The sequence below is a fragment of the Mercenaria mercenaria genome, chromosome 12, assembly GCF_021730395.1.
Source record: "Mercenaria mercenaria strain notata chromosome 12, MADL_Memer_1, whole genome shotgun sequence".
In the NCBI taxonomy this organism is placed as follows: Eukaryota; Metazoa; Mollusca; class Bivalvia; order Venerida; family Veneridae; genus Mercenaria; species Mercenaria mercenaria.
In genome coordinates this window covers 65556326-65583832 of record NC_069372.1, presented here as the reverse complement: position 1 = coordinate 65583832, position 27507 = coordinate 65556326, and the positions used below count along the sequence as shown (strand labels likewise).

General features: G+C 34.5%; 1 protein-coding gene across 1 annotated transcript in view; it reads left to right on the top strand.

The window, feature by feature from the left end:
- LOC123533444 (uncharacterized) overlaps nt 1-27507 on the top strand; it is a 76027-nt gene that overhangs the window by 728 nt on the left and 47792 nt on the right. Inside the window, exons 2-14 of the mRNA XM_045315083.2 lie at nt 497-700; nt 2469-2660; nt 7292-7345; nt 7646-7678; nt 7901-7936; nt 8432-8668; nt 12360-12438; nt 15597-15742; nt 16050-16292; nt 19056-19259; nt 21346-21591; nt 23110-23265; nt 23622-23801. Of these exons, the coding sequence (XP_045171018.2) occupies nt 497-700; nt 2469-2660; nt 7292-7345; nt 7646-7678; nt 7901-7936; nt 8432-8668; nt 12360-12438; nt 15597-15742; nt 16050-16292; nt 19056-19259; nt 21346-21591; nt 23110-23265; nt 23622-23801 (2010 nt within the window). The remainder of the gene's footprint in view (nt 1-496; nt 701-2468; nt 2661-7291; nt 7346-7645; nt 7679-7900; nt 7937-8431; nt 8669-12359; nt 12439-15596; nt 15743-16049; nt 16293-19055; nt 19260-21345; nt 21592-23109; nt 23266-23621; nt 23802-27507) is intronic.

The following is a 27507-nucleotide window of genomic DNA, read 5'->3' as shown; positions in this document are numbered from 1 at the left end:
TTTGCAGAAAACAAGAAAAAAAAATAACTTAATGAAAAAGTCTATGGAAATCAAAAACCGTCCCAATAAAAGTTATATTCCGGATATTATGATATTTTGAAAATTTTTAATATTTGGTTGGTCCTTTGACTTTAAATAACCCACCTCAGTCATTGATCTGTAGGAAGGCAAACTGACTTTTCAAATAAACAATAATGTATTTCTCCCAATACATATAGAATGAAATAAACAAAAATTCAGCACTGTTTCAAATATCAAACAAACAATGGTATTACACCTGCAAAGTCATACCCACCCCGCAGCGTCAACCTCTTATATTGTTTCTATAATTAAACATTGGTGCTATACATCATTCCATAAATAGATACACATCTCTCTAAATATATAATACATATTGCAATAATTATATTTCAGTGCAAGAAAGTCGTGTTTAAACATTGAGACAATTACAGGATTTATTTATATGCACCAGAATTTGATGTAGTTCACTTTTCAGTTACTCCAGCATGTACTTCTCTCAGTAACTTTGCTGATGGAACTGATGATCGGTTTGAATACTGTCACAAACCATCTATGTCCTTGTCGTCAATGTCTTATTTCAATATACCAATTACCAAACGAACTGAGAAATGGACAGTGAACCGAAAACGTGGTTTCTTTCGCATCGATATAGTCCAATTTGATGTCAGATGTAATACAGGTATGTGTCAATAATGTCTGCTTAATTTCTTTGGCATTTCTTAACAAAACAAAGAAAGTGACTTTTTACAATTGTGATACGTCCACTGCAAACACAAGAACTGACCATCACTTACCTATCTTAGACACCATCAGTTGTGGAATGGAAAAAGGACAACGTAATATTCGTCGGCAAAATTGCCAGGCAAAAGATCGTACAAGATTTCAGACCAACAAAACATCCCATGTGAGCTAGCAAAACATAAGTCAGCAGACTTGAATCTATTCGTTCATATCCCAATTGATACTTACAGTTGAGGAAAAGTGGACACCGTTACTTTATTTGCAAATATCACCTTCGGTTAAAGACTTGATAAAACTGTACATATCTTTTTTAATCGCATATGCTTAATAGAGTTAGAGTCATGACTTAGACAGAAATTATACATTTAAAATTATGTTTCAAAACAAATATAAACAAAGGGCACATGTGCGTTTCAAGTATTCTGTCCATACTTCAAATGGGTATATACATATATACATATCTCTATGGTACACGTTTCATTTAAAGCACCAATAATCGAAACAATGAAAATGAAGTTCTCATTGCCTAAATACAATTATTAGAATAATGTTAGTAAAAAGATTCTTCAAACATTTTCTCCTCAATAACCAGTCTGTGATTATTGGGAATTATTAAGGCTTGAGCACAAGCTTCTGAATTTGATAATTAAATAAATAACTTGATGCTTAGAACACCTTCTATCTAGACGAATTTAAAATGACAGTAAGATCATTTTTGAAATCAAACGTTTTAGATAAACTTCTCAATGTTTTGTTTTATGAAATGAATACACACAAGAAAAAAAACTACATTCACACATGAGGTGATCATGCAAACCAGGACACATTTAAAATGTATCTTGAAGAATATTGTCAGTTCCGAATAAAAGTCAAAAGAAGAGTGAGGGTCATGTTTGAGGCAAGAAAAATATTTGCAGTCAAAGAAATACGTAAAATCAGCTACAAAATGAGACCCCAAAGTTTTGTGGTGATGTGTGACCTAAGTTTTCATAAAAAGCTCTGTCGAGCTATAATTTCAATGCGAAAATGCTACATTGATCTGTCATGTGGTTGCAGCAAAGAAAATGCAAGAAAAAGTATACCTAATATAATTAAAATTTTTAAACTGATTTTATACAATTCAAAATACAATCTCCGTCCAACTTCTACTGAAATATGCATAATATTTAGATATTATGTACATTATGTATATATACATGACTTTGGTCATTTTGAAAATAATAAACCGTATTATATATATGGTAGGACAAGAAGGACCTAAATCATGATGCTTAACTTATAAAAATTTGTTATAGATTTATCTGAGGTTCAAGTACCCAACTGCAGTGATAGTACTTAAAACATAAAGTTATTAAAAACTATTAAAATAATGATGGTTGCATACATATGACATTCAAGACCGATTATAATACTAAAGTCTTGATTTTGAATCATGTTCTTTAAGATTTTCAGAAACTTCTTGTTGAGTTTCCATGTACATGTAGCCGCTCTTGCAGATAGTCCTACCTATCAAACCAGTCCCCATTATAACTGGATTATTCCGGGAAAAGTAAACGTTACTATTAAAATCTAATTAATTTTCATTTCAAAGATTTCTTATATCAATTTCTGATATTGTTTTCATGTATCACTTTGATCGACCTTTTCGGAGGATGGATATGCAAAATATACAGTTGTTAAAAAAATCATGTTTGTTTGAATTTCAGAAACAAAATTCGCTGTAAATGAAAAGACATACTGTAACCTTGACATGCCGGCCTATCGTTTTTCTACGTCTTCAAATCATATGACTGTACTTTTTAGAACTGCAAATCCTAAAGACTCATTTCGTCTTATATACACAAATATCTTCGACACCATACCTGATACAATAACCCAAAAGGCTGCAGATATTCCAGGTAAAATATTTCAATGTAATATTAATATTTTTTATACCGGAACAGTGTGTTATTAGAAAAAATATTCATGATATTTCGTTCTTTATTCTGTATACTTTAACCATATTCTTCAGTTTCTAACTGGTCTCTTGTGTCAAATATTCATCACAGATAATATGTTTTTTTCCCATTTGAATATGATAAAAGTGTTGGTGGTTTTTGTTTTTTGACTACATTCGTTTGCTGATCAATATCATTTTTCTTGTAAGATTCATTCAAATTGCAAATGTTACAAAATATCAAATGGTTTGTAGAGAACTTTGCAGGTTTTAATAGAAGTAAAATCAGTTATTCATATTAGAAAAATATAAAGTTTTACTTTTACATTATTTGAACATTTTACTGGAGCATATATATAAATGCATCTTGTCGAAATAATCTCACTTCTATTTAAAAGATAGTTTGAAAATTCAGTTAATTGACCTCAAAAATGCATGTAATAAAAATTTCAAAATTAAATCTGTACCGCAATACTTTATAAAATAGTGAGAGAAATGCTGTTTAATGTTTTACTTAGATATTTTTCCAAATAGAATGTGATTTTTTTTTCATTAGGCATTTTACTAATTAAAAGTCATTGAAAACGCTCTGAAAATAACTGTCATTTTGTAACTAATAGGAATATTTTCTAGGTAGAATTTGGTCTAGTTTAGCAATGCCTACGTAAGACTTCAAACGCCCACATGCACAATAATACCAGAAATGCAATTTGGTGTGAAGATGACCATTAATAATAAACTTTTTCCTATGGCTATGATTTTTAGAATTATGGTCCTTTCTTGATTTCACATAATAGGCTATAATGAAGAAATGTGATGTGTATAACACCTCATACAGATCTGAAGGAATGGATTTAAAGTTGCGCAGATGCACAGCCTTATCTGAATAAGATTTGCTTTAAACTTTCAGTCACAATTCTAGTTTCTAATGTGTGAATGGACACTGTCGCCGTATGAGGCAGACGTGTTTTCTTTGCTCCTGAATCTTACCATAATGACTCTGTTATTTGTATTGAAATTGTGCTAAAAATTGGATATAATATATAAGAATGTACATTGCATCTGTGTGTGTTTTTTGGCGGGGCGTATGTTCTCCGTGACTATTTGATAAACGACATTGTGTCTGAAATCATTAGTCCACCTCTGATTCATGTGGGGAAGTTGGCAGTTACTTGCGGAGAACAGGTTTGTACTGGTACAGAATCCAGGAATACTGGTTAGGTTAACTGCCCGCCGTTACTTGACTGAAATTCTGTTGAAAAACGGCGTTAAACCCAAAACAAACAAACAAACTGTGTGTGCTTTTATGTTGTTGCATCTTTAGTGATTGAGTAACTTGCATCCAGTGAAAGTTTTTATAATTTTCTTCATGAATTTACATCAGACATTACCTATCGTTCACCTGTAAAGTATACCTACACTGGAGATCAGTGATTTAATGTTGGATCTAGTGTATCGAACAATAGCGGATTAAGAAAACTAGACACTGCGGCATGTAGGATTATAAACTTACACAATATAGCCTGTAAAAAGAAAACACACAGAACTAAACGAGTTGGTAAAAGTAAAGTAATTCCTACACAAAACGGTATGAACTTTAACAATTTGATATACCCTAAGAAATGCAATCAGTATAAAAATATACGCGAACATGTATCTTGCATTACTCTGAACTGTAGATCTGTTGTGAACAAAGATGATTTTGTGGACCAATACCTCAGAGATGAGAGAATTGATTTCGCTCTTTTGACTGAAACTTGGTACTCGGACGAGAAACAACATCAGTTTGAAACTTCTGACCTGAACCAGAATGGATATAAATTAAGTGTAACTAGTAGAAAAAAATCAAAAAGGTGGTGGTGTTGCGATCACTTGTAGAAACACGATCAATATGCGAAGGGTTACTCACGGTACTGTTCGAAGCTTTGAAATTTGGAAACTCGTTTTCTAACATTTGATCATACACGTAGTGGGTGTGTATAGACCCCCGGTACTATCAACTGGTAATCAGTTTGTTATTGAATTCTTTGATTTCACTGAAAACATTCTACCAGGTTATGACAACTTACTTATAATAAGTGATTTCAATTTGCATATCAACGATGACAACAGTTCTATTACAAACTTCAAGGACTCCCTAGTAGCAATGGGCTTGGAAGAACTTGTTGATTTCAGCACTCATACAGGACATAGCTTGGATCTAGTCATAACGGAGTCACTTAATGGTGTTCAATAGAAACATGTGAGCCTGGACCATTTTTATCTGATCACTGTGTTGTTAAGATGCTCTTAGAAATTAAAAAAGAGACTATTACTAGTAAGACCGTATCATTTAGAAACTTCAAAAAATTGAATGAATCAGATTTTTCCAGCGACCTAAGTGCAATTAAACGTTGATTTACAAAATATCACCAAGTTTGTGATTGAGTCTGAACCGGAAATAGAGGACGTCCTGAATAAGCACGCTCCCATAAAAGAGAAAACAATAATTCAGAGAGCACCCAAACCATGATTCAACAAAACTTTGCAACAGCTAAAACAACAAGTTAGAAAGTGCGAGCGTACATGGAGTCGTATAAATTAGTAAGAAACGAATACAATTTTGAAATCAAACGTCATAAAGAAAAACACACTCAGTGAAAAGATAGAGAAAGCTAAAGGTGATTCCAAGAGTCTGTATGGATTAGTATCTGAAGTAACTGGCACCAAATCCGAAAACCCACTGCCTCATGGAGAGTCCAGTAATTCATTGGCCGAAAATTTGCTGACCTTTTCATGGCAAAATCTCGAAAATACGTCAATCCCTAAGTGAACACCAAAACTTTGAACTTCGAGTAAAGGATGTACAACATGGAACAAATGTACTGATTTGACTCAAGATGAAGTGCAAACACTCCTAAATGAATTGAATACTACGTCTTCAGAGCTAGATATTTTGCCAATACGTATTTTGAAATCACATGTAGATGAACTTCTCCCTAGTATCACTAAATTGGTAAATCTCTCATTACAACAAGATGTTTTTGTCTGTGAAATACAGACATGCAGTTGTTAGTGCTTTGCTAAAACAAGCAGGTCTTGAACTAGAGCTTTCCAATTATCGTCCTGTGAGAAATTTATCATTTCTATTAAAACTTATTGAGAACGCTGTTCTTTACAGATTAAATCAAAACAGTCTTTTGCCTAAGAACCAGTCTGCATATAGGAAATTCCACTCCTGTTGGTTAATGATCTTCTTAGTGGTATGGAGAAAAAGGAAGTCAATGCCCTTATTGCAATTGAAAGTGCGGCATTTGACACTGTCGACCACGACATTTTTATAGATGTCTTAAAAGCACAGTATGGTGTATGTGAAACAGCTCTTCAATGGGTAGACGCCCTCTTAAGGCCTCGTACTTGTAACATTAATATCAACAATGTATATTTCATTAGACCACCGTCTTGAATGCAGTGTGCCCTAAGGCAGTTGCCTTAGTCCGTGGTTATATCTCACCTATGCTGGAACTCTTTTTGATGTCCTTCCAAAATCCATATCAGTCTACGGTTTTACAGAAGGAAATTTGACTGTTCCAAACAAGCATTGTATGACCTTAATTGGTTGCTGGTGAAAGCAAGGATTGAGGTCAAGATACTTTCTTTCATGTATAGCTGTCACATTGGCAGAGCACCAATGTATTTAACAGAATTGCTTATACAATATACTCCTAGTAGACAAGGTCAGAGATCGTCAGAAAATTCTGAATGTTATTATGTTGTTCTATACAACAAGTGCAAAACATTCAATGATATAAGTGTCTGTACTATTGGTCCAAAACTGTGGAATGAACTGTCGTTAGAACTATCAAAAGTAAATCACTTGACACATTCGAAAACAAATCTTAAGCCACTGTATTTCAGAGATTTCGTGTCATTGTTTTAAATTTTTTGATAACTGTTTTATATTCGGTAGCGGCAGATGACAGTTTTTAAATTTTTGTAAACGTTTTTACCTTTCAGCATTTAAATTTTCAAGATTTGTTTTATTAAACGTAATTGTTGGTACATGTTCTGTGAATAGTATTTCTTTCTTTTCAAATAATCTGTGATAGCACCATTAACCAGAGGGTTTGAACCTCTATATGCAGCCCATCTGGGCGTACCTTGTAATGGTTTAAACACTGGTATTCGCAACAGAGGTAAAATAACCTCAGGGAAAGGGTGCGGTCATGACATTTTGTTTAAATAAGGCTGTTATGATTGTTACTATTATTATTGTCGTAATTATTATTATTATTATTATGTACTCGTCATTAAATATGTAATTGTATAGAAATAGGCGTTTAATCAAATTATTCAGTTTCAGTGAAATCCTCTTTGTACTAAATAATGTGCTTATTGAACGTTTTCAAAGTTATTATCACCAGCAGTATATTAAATCTTACACCTGATATTCATAAATTTGAGGTCACCCATTAGAAAGTTTACAAAGTGTATATGTCAGATTTTAATTAGTCATTCTCATTTTTATTCGAAATCTGATTTAATGAGTTTAATAAAATTTGATACTTTCATTATCAATTATTTTGGTATTTTTATTATCTTTTTTAACTATAGCTATACACCGCAGTGTATTGTCTGAAGCATATATGGCGGAAGATCACGAACTGAGTAAGTAACAATTAGACATTTCTTGAAATTTCTTAAATTTGTATTTTTCTTTTCAGAATGTTTTAGTTTGTTGTGCTATGATTCACTATGTACTCTTTTTATTCCATATTTTAGTGTCCTATTTCCTCTAACTGTATACATAAACAAATTCTTATTTTCGTGATAATGTACTCTAGTATACTTAGTAGAGCTTCAACTGATATTTTAGGATTAAGGTAACCGATTATTGGGTTCTCCAATGTGTCTTTTATCAAATTATAGATACTCATCGTTTACATCGTGTATTCCTTTCTTTCACAGGGGAAATGTTTCTGAAAGGGTATCTTGGCACATGTGAGTATAATTTCTCATGTTTCTTTTTTAAAAATGGCATAAAAAATAATTGTCAAATTTGTGAGATAAATATACTATACTTTCGTGGAAACCAGTTTATAATATAATACAAAGAGACTTGTTTACATTATTTTTCATAGAATAATGAGTGCATAGTCTTATATCAAGTGATCACTTTATTGATGTCGCCCGGGTACAGTTTCTTCTTTATGTACTTTTCAGACACTGTATCCAACTTACCACGGTTGCTATATAAAGGTATCTCATCTAAGTCATTTTAATAGCATACTTTATGGAACATTTGTTATAATTTGTCGCTAAAGAGATTTCATCTGTCTTTAGGCACTTTTATAATTCTCTTTGTGTGTTATAAGTTCGATCCTCCGCATGATAGCAGTTGTTTTCACTTTTGTCTAAAATACGCATATTTACACGTATGAAATCCATTGACCACTGTCTTTTCCATTTCCTTATATTTGTTGTGTTTACTGTCTTATAACGTTTCTTCTGATATTTTAATAGTTTCTGTACTTCGTTTATTAGGTCAACAGGGTCAAATAACAAACTATTTACCATTGATCCGCACTACAACTAATATTTTACAAGTTATTTGAAAAGTAAGTGAAAACTAAAACGGAAAATTTAAAATTCAGAATAAGAATATTTCAAAACACCTTTTTATTGCTGACAAAAGTGAACATTAAAGACTTTTAAATGACAGATAATTAACTATGTTTTTCCCTTTAATTACAGCATGCTCGGAGAAATTTAAAAAATGTTATAGCATATTTTCGAATTATGGAACGTGGAATTTTGCTGGCGGTGAATGTTGGATACGGAGACAAAGACTTGTGTCTATTGGTAGTGAAGAAGAATTAAAATTGATCAAGTATCTTTTACGAAATTTCAAACTGTTGTTTGATACAGACTCCGAGCTTTTCGAATCAGCATTCAGACACAACAAGACTGATTTCTATAACACTTATATAGGTAAGTTGAATGTATTCACAAAAGAACTAATTGCTCTTGAATGCAAAATATATCTTATTAAGACATTTTGTCTCTTTTGTATAATACATTATGATCACATATTACATATTTTATATCCTGACAGAGTAAATCAATTAAAGAAGTATTTTTGCATTAATCGGGCATGTGAAACATTTAAGAACTTTAAAGGCACTGACCTCCTGATTTTAGCTAAAAATGATCATTCTTTCAAATTGAAGTTTGGTCATATTATGAGTATGAGTTTTTGTTTCTAAACTATTTTAAAAAATGCCAAATTCAGTAAAAAAATAGATGACAGCGTAGGGAATCGAACCCGGACTGAAGTTTCATTACTAATAACTCTATAGAGGATTTAGTGTTCATTGCGCGTGAAATATAGATATTTATAATCGAGGCAGTTTATCTCAAGCAGAATGTTACAAACGCTATTCGAAGTAGTAAAACAACCAATTATCTCGTGTTTCTGTAACATAATATTATAGTCTGTCAGTAAATTGAGTTTCAATGCCTTGCATTCTTAAGAAGTATAACATTAATTTCCAAGTATCTAAAAAAAATTACTTTTTTTGTTGTCGAACCACCTGGAGGCCAGTTTTATGTTTTATCGTTTTTATGCATACATTTCTACCTGGTCGTGGGCCCTATTTTTTAAACACACATATCACATATTTCAGCTGTGATTCAGTCTCCCAATAGAATGTCAATTGATACGGGTATTTTAGAATGTGACAAATTACAAAAGTTGTGTTTTCCCAATCAATCATGGTATAGAGCAGAACCGTAGGAAGCATTTTCATATGGGTGGGGTGGGGTGGGGGGCACATTATGAAAATCAGCTAAAATTGATTCGCTGTCAAAAATTGCTACGATAATAACCATTATCTGTCAAATTATTTGGGGACCCGGCCTCTCTCCCCCACCCCCACCCCCTGTTCCTACGGGCCTGTAGAGCAGTCAAACCAAAGTGTCTCCAAACTAAATAAATGAATAATTACAGTCTGGTGTAAATTGTATCGTGTAAAATTGTAGTATACTTTTATCCTGGTATCCAACTTGAAAACTCTGTAAAGAAAATCGTCAGGAAATACGTCAATGTTCATAATTGCTTTCCTATTACAGTTCGACTTTCTGTATAACATGAACAAGGTCAAAATAATTTGTCAGTGTATTGATACTTAAAGACGCTCGCTACAGTTTCGTTTTTTTTTTCTCAATAATAGATTTTGATGAAATGTTTTGTATTAAAAGATCATGTTAAGATGTATTGAAAAATTAAATAAAAATAATAGGTCACCAGCTTTGTTTCAATTTAATTTGCCCCTAGATGTGGTGCTATTTTAAACATTTTTCAAAATTTCTGTAATCCTAAAATATCTTTAGTAAAGTACAATAATCAGCATAAATTCGATTATCTAAGCATTTTTATAACGGAAGACAATATATCTATTAGAAACATGCTCAGAGAAATCAAATGAACATGATTTTGTAAAGAAAGGAATACTTGTTCAGCAGATCCAATGGCTATTTTTGCATATTTTTGTCAGTTTTAAGTTGGTACTTCTGCTATTTTATCGAGTTTCACATAATAGAATTTAATCACACTCTGCACATACCTTTGGTTATGTCTACCTAATCTAAAACAAAAAGAAAATTGACAGGTCACCATATTAGATTTCGCTTAAATCAAATTACAACGAGGTGGGGTGTGGCGGGCATTTATACAACGCAGGTTGGTACGAAATACTCTTTCAGTGTTTGAGCAAATGACTTAGAAATATATATATACAATTATCAAACGGCAGATTTCTTAATAAGTGGATTTTAAGGTGTTTCTGAAGCATTTTGATGGCGTAGAACGATGAAAGTTTCCGCCCTTTTTTTTAACAAAACCTGTAGTTTACAAATGTACGGTACGGGTACGGTACGAGATTAGAAACAGCTGTGACTCAATGCAGAGTTTGAACGCTGGTAATAAATAACAGACTCCAGTATATGTCGGATTGAAGTAATTTGAAATAAAAGTACTTTAAATGTATATATTTTGTAACCATGGTGATACTTACCCTAACATCTAGTTAGTATATTTAACATTTTGTACATTAAATGCATGCGAACATACAATAATTTGCCGAACGCGACATTAGATAATCACTTCCGGGCATGCGCAGAAGACCGCACCAAGTCTGTAGTGAGCTACATCGAAACCAAATTGGCACGGTGTTGGGGTAAATATCGACCCGTCTGGAAAAAACTGTAGCGAGTGCCTTTAAATGCTTCCAAGAAAAAGGACACTATCTTGGGATAGCTGAGTAACTGGTAGCGATTAGACCTGTATGTTTACCGTTATAAATAACGAATGTTTTTGGACTTAAATTTAACAATTGTGAATAGTAGTTTAGAAAAATAATTATGATAAAACAGACGATTTTTTGTTTCGAAATTGTCTACTTCTCCAACTTCTCCAACCTTGATGAAGATGTCCCTCGAGCGACATCATACGTTGTCTATATTGTCCGAACTTTTTAAGAAATATAACACAAACCTTGAAACACATTTAAAACTCGGTCTTAAACATCCGATATAATACTACAAAAACGGACGGAGGAAGTGGGTTTTTCAGTTTGCTTAGTCGTGCCCATAAAAGTTAGGCTCTTGGTGCTCGGACAAGTTGTTGAATACAATGGTGTAAATATACCTTAGATTAACCATATTTATATGTTTTACTTTATATGATCTGGTATATAGTCACTAATGTTAGAGCCTTTACACTTTCGCCATTGCATTTGCACTACCTTGCATTTGCACTCCCTCTCCTTTTACTATGAGCAAGATACGGTGCCCACCATAATTTTGACTACCGGTCGTCCTTGGGCGATGTCCCACTGTTATTTTTTTCTCTCTCTCTGTGTGTGTGTGTGTATGTGTTTGGCCTGCGGTGCTCCACTGTGTTGTTTTTTCTTGTCTGTTTGTTTATCTGTGTATGCTAGTTGTGTGTGTGTGTGTGTGTGTATGTGTTTGTGCGCGTGCGCGCGTGTGTGTATGTTTGTCTTCTGCGCTGTAGTGGTTTACGGTGTTGGGAGACTGCGTTTATGAACGTGGCTTTCCCTGTTGAATATTATCCTTGTTTTTTTTCCATTTTCGCCCCAACACCAGACCTTTTTATTTACCCCTTACCCCCGCCCTTCTGTATTTTGCCTATAATGAAATTGTAGATGTTGCTGGTTTTAAAACAACCCATCTACAATATTTTTCAGGTACAGATTCTTTTTTATTGTTGGCCTACTTTGTGATACTTGGTTCTATGTCTGTATTTCGGGTTGTCTGTGCTTTCGAAAAATCTACCCTTACCTTTTATCTTTTTCACTTGAAAGGTTTTTCTATTGTTCTGATAATTTACCCATTAGTGAGCACATGTGTTTTCTTGCTGTAATTGATAAATTGTGTTTAACATGATTTCGGACATTTTTGAATATTTCATAGCAAAGCATACACGGAACAAAGCACAGATTTGTCAATTACGCATGTAACTCATGAGTCTATTTAGGTTTACTAATGCTTTGTCGCGTAAATATATTAAATTTTGCGAAACTATGCGTGTTAAAGGTGATTGTTACAATGTTAAATTTATGACAGTTAAGATTTATAACTACAAAACCTATCATCGTAACAGGACTGCGTCGGAAGGAGAGAGGGAGCGACAAAAACGCATTCTTTTGGGAGGATAGAACTCCTGCAACATTTTCGGCTTGGTATGTATACATGTTCTAAGTTGTAAGTATAAACATTATCTACATTAACAATACATTAACAACTGGTTTTTATTTGTTCTTTCATTATTTCACTTCATGATGAATTCGTTGATTAATTTTCAAATGAAGAAATTTATCAGGGAGCCGACTCACGAATAGTCACATATCAAGATGAATCTAAATTTGGTTGTCAGTTTTAACAGTTTAACATGAAATATGAACATGTATGTTGGTGTAAACTTGTCTTCTTAATCTCAAAATACTGAAAGGATAAAATCCGTAGTGACACGATGGGGGCAATTTTAACTTTGATAAAAATTCAGTCACGCTGCCATCACTGAAAACCCGTTTTAGTGAGGTTGCGATTTCATACGTGTTCATGTATGTTTTAGTTTCATTCTTTCTTTTCAAAAAGCAACTGCTATACGAAAATTCAGAATATACACGTTTCAAAATGTTTTTGTTCTTGTTAAATGTATATCTGAACATTAATATGAAGCACGCACCTCCCTGATTAAATTAACCCAATATATTTCAGCAGACACGTAATTATTATTTTATTACTACTATTATTATCCCTCGACGAAAGTCGGAGGGATATAGTTTTGGCGTTGTCAGTCCGTCCGTCCTTCCGTCCGTCCATCCGTCCGTCCGGAGCCATATCTAGAAAATGGTTGGGAATATTTATTTAAAACTTCATATACGTGTTCACCATTATGAGTTCTTGCGGCCCGTCAAGTTTCAGTTAGATTGCCCAAGTAACACCAGAGTTATGGTCCTTAGAAGTTTCTAGTGTTAACTATATAGGGTACTATAATTATGGCAATTTCTGCATCATAACTTTTGATATATTTGACCTAGAACTATGAAACTTAAACAGAATTTAGATCACCATAATATGGTTGTGTACACACAATTTCGTTCAGATTTATTTGTAAATTAAGAGTTATTGCCCTTTAATTGTATAAAAATCCACATATTTGTACATAACAAACTACCATTTGGTAGAATTTCGTTAAATTTCCTTCATTCTTTTCCATGAACATTTATTGTAAACATGTGAAGTTGTGTACCCACACTGGTTACCCCCTTACCTTGATCACACCACCCCTCCCGATCGCCCGACTCCCCCCCCCCCCCCCCAAATAAAAAAATAAATCATTCCTTATTTTAGATTTTTTTAAAACAAAGTTCGTATACGTGTTCACCACTATGGGGCCCATCAAGTTTCAGACAGATTGCCCAAGTAACACCAGAGTTATGGCCCATAGAAGTTTCTAGTGTTATCTATATAGGGTACTGTAGATATGGCAATTTCTGCATCATAACTTTTGATATATTTGACCTTGAACTATGAAATTTTAACAGAATTTAGAGCACTATAATGTGGATGTGCACACACAATTCCGTATGGATTTCTTTTGTAACTGCAGAGTTATTGCCCATTAATTGTTTAATTGTCTAAAAATCCACATATTTGTACATAACAAACTTACATTTTGGCAGAATTTCATTAAATTTCTTTCATTCTTTTCTCTGAACATTTATTATAAACATGTGAAGGTGCGCACTACACCTGGTCGCCCACTTGCCTTGGTCACACACCCTCCCCCTCACAACCCACCTCCATCCCCCACCCCAACCCCCAAAATATTTCTTATTTTAGATTTTTTTCAAACCTTCCATGATTATTTATCAACATACAAGTTGTACCATTCCCCCACCTCACTCCTCCACCCAGTCATGCCCACCACTGATCATGCATCCTCTGCCCCCTCTCTCCACCACTAAACTTCACCCTTTTACCCTTTTTTTCATTTTTAATTTTCCATCAATATTTATAATCAACATGTGAAATTTTGTTTTCTCTCCCGTTTCCCCGCACCCCCACCCCCTAAAAAAATAAATATATGTACATATATATATGTCCATTCCTTTTATTATTTTTTTTAAATGTTCAAACCTTCAACATGTTAAGTTGTGACTGCACAAACCTTGCCCTCAGTCATGTTCAAGATTTCTTACCTGTGTTCTCTTAAGGACATCTGTTCTTTTGAGTTCAAATGTACATGTTAAACAGCAACACCTGGTGCCAAGCTACTCAAAGACAATATTTCGTTCCAGTTAAACTTCAAGCACATATTTCAATTAACTGCATTTAATTCTAGAAGCTAAGCTTATTACAGTAAGCACATCCCATTCAAAATAAATTCTTTAGTCAGGATCAAAGTATCATACATTTATTATGTACTCTTTAATTAAACATTTGTTTTCTGTTAAATTGATTTTGACTAATGAAATTATTTGCTTCTTATTAACATCCTTAACTTTTTGCCGGATATATTTTTATGCCATTCCTCACCGACAAACCCTTTCGGCGGGGGATACCAATTCATCGAATTTGCTTGTTATCATTATCACCTGTGTTGCGTTTAGGGTTTTTTACACATAGATATACACGCACAAGTATGAAATCGCAACCTCTGTATAGAAACATAGGCAGACCGCCTAAATCAAGGTCAGAGTTCACCTAAAGTTAGAGCTTGACTTAAGTTTGAATCAAAGTAAAACAGGTTTCTTTAACCATTTTTGAACAGTTCACTCCAAAGTTATTTTGTAAGTTCAAAGATTTTGTCATAAGCAGACTTCGTGAAACGGGCCGACTTAGTTTTCATTTGGAACTGTTTTAAGTATTTCATACCATTTAGACAAGAAATCTTTAGCAAAATACGATTTAGTTTTCATTTGAAACTGCTTTAAGTATTTCATGCCATTTAGACAAGAAATCTTTAGCAAAATACGACTTAGTTTTCATTTGGAACTGTTTTAAGTATTTTATGCCATTTAGACAAGTAATCTTTAGCAAAATACGATTTAGTTTTCATTTGAAACTGTTGTAAGTATTTCATGCCATTTAGACAAGAAATCTTTAGCAAAATACGACTTAGTTTTCATTTGGAACTGTGTTAAAGAAATCTTTAGCAAAATACGACTTAGTTTTCATTTGGAACTGTTTTAAATATTTTATGCCATTTAGACAAGTATTCTTTAGCAAAATACGACTTAGTTTTCATTTGGAACTGTTTTAAGTATTACATGGCACCAAGACAAGTAATCTTTTTTGTCACTGATATGTTTCCTTTGTTGTGTTATTTCAGGGCAGCTGGAGAACCATCAAGTGGGGATTGCACGAGGATGGGATTCTACAAGGCAAATGTAGACTTTACTTGGGAAACACATAATTGTTTATCAAGGTCTGCTTTCTATTTCGTATGTGAGAACGTATTCGATAACACTTCCGAAGGTAAAGTAGTTCTTACTGTTTTGGGACAATTAATAATGATTGAAGGTGAAATTACTTTAAAATGGTTTATATACGAAGACTTGGTAAAAAAAAAAGTTTGCCACTACTTTCTTTACCATGATTGCCGGTTGCAAAACTTTTATATTAGCCGTCTACTCTCACTTTTCAACATGGGCAGACTCCACACTTTGTTGCCTCTTCCGAGTTAATTTCTACACTAAAATGAGTTTTATTTATTCCATAAAATCTTCTATTTTCAAGTCATATTTCAATTTTTCGCATACTGGAAAGGGAAAGGTATTTTCAGAAATTACAGATCGGTTATTTTCTACACAATATGCCGGAAATGTCAGCGTTACAGAATCTGGAATTACCTGTCAGAGATGGGACAGTCAGTATCCACATAAACACCATTTTAACAAAGACATAATGTTTCCTGAGAAGTCCATAAGCGATGCTGAAAACTTTTGCAGAGACCCTTCCGAATCGCAAATACTATGGTGCTTAACTACGAATCCATCCGTTGAATGGGCAGTTTGTCGCTTGAATGGTATGTAAGACTCAATTAAATACTATATGAAAAGAAGACTCTCTAATACATCATAATAATCATAAGTATAGATTGAGGACCATAGTAAGAAAGTTTCTGTAGTACGATGTTTTGAAATCCGATTGTATGTAAGAATATTTATGCTTACTACCATGTGCACGTAAGGGCGTGATGGGTATACAGCTGTTACAATACGTCACCTACAAAAGCCTTATAAAATTCCATTCCTGTATTGCGACAGAATTTATCATTTAAAGTGTCATTCGTTGTAAACATTTGATTTGCACTGTCTGAGCTATAAGCTATAAATTAGTACACGGTATTGTTTTCATCCAAGCCTTAGCTTCAGATTAAAATATTTTTTGCAGCAACATAACTTTATTTTCGCATTTTGTAGTTATATTCTATACTTTCTGTAAAACAAGAGACGGACAGTAACCTATATGAAGAAAACTAGTGGTTTAAACACATTTGGGCTATGCCAACCCAACATTTACCCTATTTTCAACAAGTCAGACAAGTTAAAACAAGAGGGCCATGATGGCCCTATATCGCTCACCTGAGTTTAGTTGGGCCCAATACATGATACTAAATACCAAAGACATTAAATTTTATCATATACTAGTTACTGTTTGTAAATGACCAGTTAAACACATTTAACTTAATAATAACAACAATTTTTGTGTATCTCACTTTTAATGTTTTTGTGATGGCTTGTCATTATGTTTCTATAAAATGAAGGTTCTAAACCATTGTTGAATGTTAGTATTTTACTTAGTATTAGCATTCATGGTCACTGAAAGTCAGTGTTAAGATCGGTGTGCAAAACTGTAAATACCATCCAAATTTCAAGGCTGTATCTTAAAAAAACAAGAAAGTAGGTCAGTAGGTCAAGGTCACAGTCAAGTAAACCCTAATTACTTAGGGCCATCAGGTAATTATAATTAAACAGTCTAGGCAATATGATCAGATAATTTTTGAAGTATTTTTTGCTATATAACTCATACACAAGTGACCCCCAGGTCGGGGCCACTTTTCACCCCAGGGGTATAATTTGAATAATCTTGTTAGAGAACCACTAGGCAATGCTACATACCACATATCAAAGGCCTAGGCCTTGAACTTTCAGACAAGAAGATTGTTAAAGTATTTTCCTATGTAAGTCTATATAAAACTTGGGACACCCAGGACAAGGCCTCTTTTCATCTCAGGGGCATAATAATTTGAACAATTTTGGTAGAGGAGCACTAAGCAATGCAACCTACCAAACATCAAAAGCCTAGGCCTTGCAGTTTCAGGCAAGAAGATTTTAAAAGTTTTTTTCCTATATAAGTCTATGTAAAACTTGGGACCCCCGGGGCGGGGCCTCTTTTCACCCCAGGGTAATAATTTAAACAATCTTGGTAGAGGACCACAAGGCAATGCTACATACCAAATATCAAAGGCCTAGGAAATGTGGTTTCAGACAAGCAGATTTTTAAAGTTTTTTCCTATGTAAGTCTGTGTAAAACTTGGGACCCCCGGGGCGGGGCCTCTTTTCACCCCAGGGGCACAATTTGAACAATCTTCATAGAGAACCATTAGCTGATGCCACATGCCAAATATCGAGGCTCTACGCCTTAAGGTTTTGGACAAGAAGATTTTTTAAGTTTTTCCTTTCGGTTGCCATGGCAACCAGAGTTCAGTATGGAATTCAGTTCTTTGAACACGTTTTAAAGAGAACCATCCATGGAACATCCCTGTGAAGTTTCATCAAAATTGGCCTGTTAGTTTAGGAGGAGATGTTGTTTAAAGGAAAGTGTGGACGGACGGACGGACGGACGCCGGACGGTGAGCGATCATAATAGCTCACCCCGAGCACTGTGTGCTCGGGTGAGCTAAAAATCGGCCGCTCAACCTTTTATGGGAGATCATAAATTTACACAAAAAGTTAAGCCTTGGCAGGCGATGTGGTATAGTGGTATAGATCAATTCGAGACACAGACACAGGATTTATTACTTAGGTTAAAAAAAAAACAAGGATAAATATCAAACAGGGAAAGCCACGTTCCAGAAACGCAGCTCGCCCCTCTCTCTCCGCACCCCCCCCCCCCCCCCCCCCCCCCAACTCATACTCCCACACAGACCATAACCCATTACGCGGACGTGCACACGATCATGATCAACACACTCTCATAAAAGCAATCACACTAGTACAAAACTAACAAATGAACAAATAAAGGAACACAGTGGGGCACGGCCTTTGAACCTTTGAACGGTCAACGTCAAAACAACCATTGGGGAGAGAAGTCTTGTTACAAGAAAATACTGAGAAAAAGTATAGAAAAAGTATAGAACCTTTTGTTGGAAAGTTATGTACAGAAATGTGCCTATAGCCTGTTTCCACACTTTTTGGTTGTCTGTCAATAGAGTCCATCTAGCTATACATCTAAACGTTATTTAGACTTTCTAACATCATCAATGTTTTTATCTCTGTGCGCAGCCCCATAGCTTATCCTAAAAGAAAAAAGTTTGCAGGTGCGCTTAAAATGGACATTAATAGTAATACATTCTACGTTTAATACTCCATGTACGTATGTGTTTACATATTTGTAATAGTTTCGCTTTACAGTTTTGAATTTGAACTCTGCAATACTGCCCTTTTAAACCCCTACTTGTTGATTTCCGGCTTATTGTAATGTACATTTTTGCAATACTTGAAACGGATAAAATTGTCTTTGTATATTATGATTGCTGTTGATTTTCATGCATTATATTGCTTAGAATTACAGGAAGACGTTTCACCAGCTGTCTACAGTGGGTATTTGGATAAAACATCTTATGGAACGAAATGTAAGAAATGGGAAAACAAGTCACATAATTACTGCCTACATGCAAACAACTATTTTGTAAGAGAATTATATCGCTCTTTATGGTGTTACGCTGATGTGAAAGGCGAAATTCGCCCCGTTGTATGCAATTTCAAGGGTAAGTAAGTACGATAATATTTGCTTACAATCGAGATTTACATATAGTGACGTTTCATGATTCAAATTGTTAAACGGGTACAATTATCTTTTTGCACTCTCTTTAGTATTAATTATATCATTATTATTATTATCATTATTATTATACCAGATTTGTTTAGCGCTCTTTTCATATGAAATATACGTTCATGGGCGCTTTACAGTTAAACATGTGACATATCGCAGATATGTAGGAAAATCACAAAACAGGACATAGGCAATCATAAAACTGAAACTGAAACTGAATAATTTGATTAAACGCCTATTTTTATAAATGATACATTCAATGGCGTTGTACATAATAATAATAATAATAATAGTTATTTTAACAATATTAATAATGACAATGATATTAATTACAGCCTTATTGTAAAAAACAGTCATGACCGCACCCCTCCCCTTGAGGTCATTTTACCCCTACTGCCAATACCAGTGCTTAAATAATATCGTCTGTCAAAATGTTAAAATGATATTTTACTGTCATTTTCGATTTTTTATTACGTTTTGTAATTCGAGGTACAATATTTTACTAGATTATTCTAAACTACTTTCTGGTGTTCAAGTACAAACATTTTGTCAGTATTTGGTACCATATACCTTTTTAGTATGATTTGGTTATGCCAGGTTCAAAAATATATGTTGGCCATCTGGCAAATATTAGGGTGTCGAATTGATACAAAACGCAATGGCCATCCTATTAAAGTATAACACATGGTTTTGCAGTAACATTTGATTCCAGCAGGTATGCAAATTTTGATTCCATACCTCATGTTTTTATTTCGATGTAAATGAGATGTGGAACCAAAATTTGTAGTCCTGTTTGGCGCCATATAACCTATACTGTGTTGGTGCGCCGTAAAACCCAAATAAATAAATAAATAAATGACCCTCATATGACCTTTACCTTCAAACTTAAAACTTTAATAAACAACATTTTTTGCCCTGCAGCCTTCATAAATGACTTAAATTACAAGTTTTGCTACTTCAAAACTAGTAATTTTCTGGTTAAGACGTCAAACTTCTTTATAGTTACCTGATTTTAGACTATATTATCCAGAATACTGGATTCAACCCTAGATATTTCATGAAACCAAGAGCCTTCTATGTGGTCACAAGTTATTTTAATGTTAGTTACTGATATATGCAAAACTACACATTCTAGGCATAAGTCTGTTAATGTACGCAGACATTGCCAATTTTAAGCCCGTAAGTTTAAAATAAAGAACCTGGCCTTCTGTTAAAGATTTAAGGAACAGCCCTAGTCCTACCCAATATTTTAACATGTAAAAGTTTATAAACACTTTGTTATTTCCGATTTTAATCCACACTTCCGAAGCGATTATGAAAATATTGCTCAAAATGATGCCCTATCAATTCCAACGTTGTTCAAAAACAATATCCAATCACAATCAATTCAATAAAAAATCAAGCAAACAAAAAAAAAATCAAACATTTCCCTTATATTTTCAAGAGATTTATTTCAAATACTAGTATTAATTCCTCTATTTTTGGCGGGTGTATGTTTTTAATTTTGTGAATAAAAAAAGTGATTACTATTAACCAATCGAGAAAAACTGTGTATTCACTTATCATAAACTTAGGTCAAGAAGAGATTATTTTATATCACCCGTCTTTATATCCTGGGAATTTTTCTTTCCATCATTTAATGTATCTCCTTTACTAAGGCAAGTCATAATGTATCCGTGTAAGAGCCCTTAAGGGAGACATGTTCGTTTAAAAAAAGCGCTAGTTTCACCCTTCCTCTACCACGAGTTTACATCTTTAAATTGTTTTCTTGATAAAGTGTGTTTTTTATTTAATAAAATCTGTAAAAGACAGCCTTGTATTTGGTCCATATTTCTTGGTTTTGATTTGAGAAATGAAGGCGATAAGGCGAAATATTAGTATCATGTATCCCTGTCTTTTTTTTCTTATATTGATTTATCATTTTATCATGTTTAAATACTTGATTTTTGTGACATGTAAATTGCCTAGATATCAAAATAGTATAAACGTTTGTGTTTAGATTCCCCCCTCATCCATTCCAGATACAGCAAGTGATAGGTGTTTGAACGTGTTCCATTGGTACAGGGGTACTTGGAATTTTACAGTGTCTGGAGAGGCTTGTCAGAGATGGGACATGTTCTATTCACAAGAAAAGTTCGATGAGTATCAGTTTTGTGATTGTGACCTTGAAGGTGCTTCTAATTACTGCCGTGATCCAACAGGAAAAGGTTTCCAATGGTGTTTTATTAGATACCCTGGAACAATGTGGGAAATATGTGCAGTTAACCGTAAGTATTCATTTCTTTATTGGAAATAGAAAGGTAAAGATAAAGCGAAAGACTGTATTATAATCAAACAAAAGTTTTAAATATTGAAGTTACTAGAATCCATTCTAGAAACATGTATATTTGTTTTAATTTCAGCCAATTGCAGTAAATTGTAGTTTGTACTTCAATAATATCAAAAACTGCAATCTTATCACAAAGTTGCCAAGATTTGGATACTAATACCAACACAAGTTCTTAGCAACTTTTGAAATCTGCATATAATCTATAAGCCCACGGGATATACAGCGGTTGAACTATTCATCCATCCGTACAAACCAAATTTACCGTTTCGCCTACAGCCCACATTAATGACCCACTTTAGTTCATACCCGCACTCAACAGCCTTACAAACTGACCTATATATAAATGTTTCGACCCTCATATAACCTTCACTTTCAAACTTAAAACTTAATAAACAAAATTTTTGGTCCTATAGGTCACATAAATATATAAAACCTCAAAACAGCATCCGAGGCATGATTTTGCGTTTTGAAAACGCAGCTCCTTGTTTTAAGTTATGCCTCGGTCACAAAACCGTACGATGTCCGTACGGTTTTAAAAATCATATTTAGAATTCTTAGTGTGTCTGTACCTACGAGCCCGTACGAACTTTAGAGGTTGCACTCGTAGGATACCCGTACGGACATCGCAGACAAGGCGTGCGGAGCTCGCAAGATGCACGGCCGTACCTCGAACAATGCTCATGGGTTCGTACGGCGCTGGCACGGCACTCGAACGGTATCTATAGGTACTGTGTGTTTTATACAACCTTGAAATAGAATTCGTATGGAGTCCGTATGGTGGTCATTACACCCTGCGAGCCACGTGCGGACATCGCACGTTGACCTTCTGAGTCCCCTGCAATAGTCGTGCGAGCATCGGCAAGCCTCGCAGTTTTCCAAATCCTGCGATGCCCGTACATGTTCTTCCGGGGCCTGTACGGGGCTCTCGCGAGCTGCTCCCGAGTTCGAAAATCTCTACGAGTTCACAGAGAACTCGGGAGCTTGGTGAAACATTTTCCTCTACGAGTTAAAAAAATCCGTACGACGCTCGCAAGAGACAACAATGTCCGTACGGACGCCGTACGATTTTGCCAAAATTCGACTGAAAACCTACTTGCACTGAACTCGTAGTGTTCTGGTGACCGGGGTTTGTCCTAAGAATCGTTTTATTGTGAATGTTCGTTGGAAATTTTCGAAGCACGGATCAGCCCAACCAAATATATTGTAATGCTTAAAGCAGTATCAAGTGAAATATTGAAGTTGATAGTGTAGCAGTTAGCAAACTAAAGAACAGCTTCTTTAGTTGCGGAACACACACGCTCTTTTTCTAATCAGCTGTCGCAAAAAATTAATGAGGTACTATTATAATTGAATTTTAAGTTGTTTTATTTAAATTTATTTTAATTCGTCTACGGCAATTTCAATTATTGGAAAGTGGTGGACAAACATCTTTTAAAAATAAGGTATTGTACTTAAGATTCAAGTTGGCTAGAAGAAAGTCGTAACAGCGATACAGCAACAACATGGAAATATTTTGAATGCGGCGATGGACAACGAGTAGATGCTTATAAACATTGTAATGGTGTCATCGATTGCAGTGACTTCTCAGACGAAGTAAACTGCACAGCCACAAGTAATTTCATTTAGTATTATGATGGAAAGTATGTGTTAACCATGTTTTACATTGATAAGCTTTATTCTTTTCATTTTGCCATTATATCTTATGCGCTAGATCTAGTGAATTACTGAGACTGAAATGTTTTAAGTTATAAAATGCAACGCTGGTTTGTTTCCCGTTCTTTTTTATAGTATTATTTCTATTCTGATATAACTATCTTGTATGAGTGAAATAACAGTCAGTCAACTGGAAATATAGACAGCAATAAACTATATATTACAATTATTAACAGTATAATATAATTTACAATACATGCGTTTTATATATAACACTTCTGACTAACATATATTATAATATCAACTGCATTTCAGATCACCCTCTTCTACAAGACATTAAAACTGATGCATTGGAAACTAACATCACGGGAACTGACTCTGTATCACTATTTCGTTGCACAAATCAAGAATTAATATCCTTTCTTTCTCGATGTGACGGTGTGCTGGATTGTCAAGATGCCTCCGACGAAATCAACTGTTCAAATGTTATTAAAGGTTTGTAAATTTATTTTACATAATCCATTATAAAGCACATAATGTCCTAGGGAATTCATTTACTTTCTGCATTTGTTTCACGCGTATGAATTTTTTCATTAAAACGTTTGACATTCACATTAATTGTATATATATTTTTCGATAAATATAAAATTTTAATTTAAACAAGAGCTGTCTCCATATGATGACACATGCCCCCGATGGCACTTCGAATGAATAGTTATGGCCGATGTTAGAGTTCAGGACCTTTGAACTACGGACCTGGGTCTTGCGCGCGACACGTCGTCTTACTGTGGTACACATTCATGCCCAATAATTTTAAACTCCATGCATGAATGACAAAGTTATGGACCGGACACGCCCATCAATGCACTATCATGAAATATGACCTTTAACGTCTAAGTGTGACCTTGACCTTTGAGCTACGGACCTGGGTCTTGCGCGTGACACGTCGTCTTACTGTGGTACACATTCATGCCAAGTTATTTGAAAATCCATCCATGGATGACAAAGATATGGACCGGACACGAATGCACTATCATGAAAAATGACCTTTAACGTCTGAGTGTGACCTTGACCTTTGAGCTACGGACCTGGGTCTTGCGCGCGACACGTCGTCTTACTGCGGTACACTTTCATGCCAAGTTATTTGAAAATCTATCCATGGATGACAAAGATATTGACCGGACACGAATGCACTATCATGAAAAATGACCTTTAACGTCTAAGTGTGACCTTGACCTTTGAGCTACGGACCTGGGTCTTGCGCGCGACACGTCGTCTTACTATGGTACACATTCATGCCAAGTTATTTGAAAATCTATCCATCGATGACAAAGATATTGACCGGACACGAAAATTGCGGACAGACTGACATACCGACAGACGGACAGACGGTTCAAAAGCTATATGCCTCCCTTCGGGGGCATAAAAAGTCGCGCTTTTGATTAGCATTATAAGTAGTAAATGAAGGCATTTTTCAGGATGCGTTTATGAAACCGTTCTTAAGGTCTAAGGCTATGTTGAGATATCTTCCCAAACCAATTTCTTTTCTGATAATTATGTCATTTGTGATTTACATTTAATACGGCTAGAGCAAATTATTTATACAGTCTGACTAGGATATACTTATTGTGTAAAAATAAGATTTACAGTTTTAGTGACAGATATGAATCTTTTCTACATTATATTTTGTTTGTTTTGTAAAATGCTAATGAGTTTGTAGTTTATATGAGTGTACCTTACATTAACAACCTATTCCGATTAATTATACCCCCACAAACGATATACGAGGAATCTTTCAAAATATCTGCCACACTTGAAGGCACTCGCTACAGTTTTTCCAGACGGGTCGATATTTACTCCAACACCGTGCCAATTTGGTTTCGATGTAGCTCACTGCAGACTTTGTGCGGTCTTCTGCGCATGCCCGGAATTGATTATCTAATGTCCCGTACGGCAAATTATTGTTCGCATGCATGTAATGTACAAAATGTTAAATATACTGACTAGATGTTAGGGTAAGTATCACCATGGTTACAAAATATATACATTTAAAGTTCTTTCAGTTCAAATTGCTTCATTCCGACATATACTGGAGTCTGTTATTTATTACCAGCGTTCAAACTCTGCATTGAGTCACAGCTGTTTCTAATCTCGTACCGTACATTGGTAAACTACAGGTTTTGTTAAAAAAAAGGCGGAAACTTTCATCGTTCTACGCCATCAAAATGCTTCAGAAACACCTTAAAATCCACTTATTAAGAAATCTGCCGTTTGATAATTGTATATATATATTTCTAAGTCATTTGCTCAAACACTGAAAGAGTATTTCGTACCAACCTGCGTTGTATAAATGCCCACCACACCCCACCTCGTTGTAATTTGATTTAAGCGAAATCTAATATGGTGACCTATCAATTTTCTTTTTGTTTTAGATTAGGTAGACATAACCAAAGGTATGTGCAGAGTTTGATTAAATTCTATTATGTGAAACTCGATAAAATAGCAGAAGTACCAACTTAAAACTGACAAAAATATGCAAAAATAGCCATTGGGTCTGCTGAACAAGTATTCCTTTCTTTACAAAATCATGTTCTTTTGATTTCTCTGTGCATGTTTCTAATAGATATACTATTTTCCGTCATAAAAATGCTTAGATAATCAAATTTATGCTGATTATTGTACTTTACTGAAAGATATTTTAGGATTACAGAAATTTTGAAAAATGTTTAAAATAGCACCACATCTAGGGGCAAATTAAATTGAAACAAAGCTGGCGACATAGTATTTTTATTTAATTTTTCAATACATCTTAACATGATCTTTTAATACAAAACATTTCATCAAAATCTATTATTGAGAAAAAAATACGAAACTGTAGCGAGCGTCTTTAATTTACCCATCATACAAAACTTTTTTGCTATGATAAAACAATTAAGTAAAATAAGAACTGAACTTGAAGATCGGTCGTAGAAATGTAGCGGTGTGCGTTACCATGACAACGGTTGACGAAACTGGTCACGTTCGAAAATTGAGATTTAAAAAAAAAAGATTTTAAACTAAAATTACTGAATATTTTTTAGTAAAACTTGACATACTGTATTATTACATCAGTACCCATCACATAGATTGAACATAATGGAAATTACTATATCAATGACAAAGATTTGGGGCGCACGTGCAAAATTACATAGTTGGCACGTGCATAATTATGTCTCTCTGGGGGAGACATATTGTTTTTGCCCTCTCCGTCCGTCCGTCCGTCACACTTCATTTCCGATCAATAACTGGAGAGCCATTTGATCTAGAACCTTCAAACTTCACAGGGTTGTAAGGCTGCTGGAGTAGACGACCCCTATTGTTTTTGGGGTCACTCTGTTAAAGGTGAAGGTCACAGGGGCCTGAACATTGAAAACCATTTCCGATCAATAACTTGAGTACCACTTGACCCAGAATGTTGAAACTTCATAGGATGATTGTAAATGCAAAGTAGATGACTTCTATTGATTTTGGGGTCACTCTGTTAAAGGTCAAGGTCACAGGGGCCTGAACATTGAAAACAATTTCCGGTCTGTAACTTGAGAACCACTTGACCCAGAATGTTAAAGCTTAACAGGATGATTAGACATGCAGAGTAGATGACCCCTATCAATTTTGGGGTCACTCTATTAAAGGTCAAGGTCACAGGGGCCTGAACATGGAAAACCGTTTCCGATCAATAACTTGAGAACCTCTTGACCCAGAATGTTAAAACTTCATAGGATAATTGGACATGCAGAGTAAATGACCCCAATTAATGTTTGGGTCACTCTAGTAAAGGTCAAGGTCACAGGGGCCTGAACATGGAAAACCGTTTCCAGTCAGTAACTTGAGATCAGTTCTCTTTGACTTTCGCTCCTGACCAATATTGACTTCTTGTCTATACGACTTTGCATTGGGGGAGACATGCGCTTTTTTACAAAAGCATCTTCTAGTTATTAATTTGTTTTTTAAGGATTTCTTCTTAAAAGTTAGATGTATAGCGATATTTTATGTTACTGCTTATTTTTTACGCTAAAATCTCTATTAAAACTGACAGAAAAGAATATGATATTAAACTTGTTTCCCAGTCCATTTGTCTTTTCTTTTACATTTGGTCACAGTGCACATGATCAAAATATTAACCGGCCACTTTAAAATCGAAAATATTTGTTTCAGAGGATGC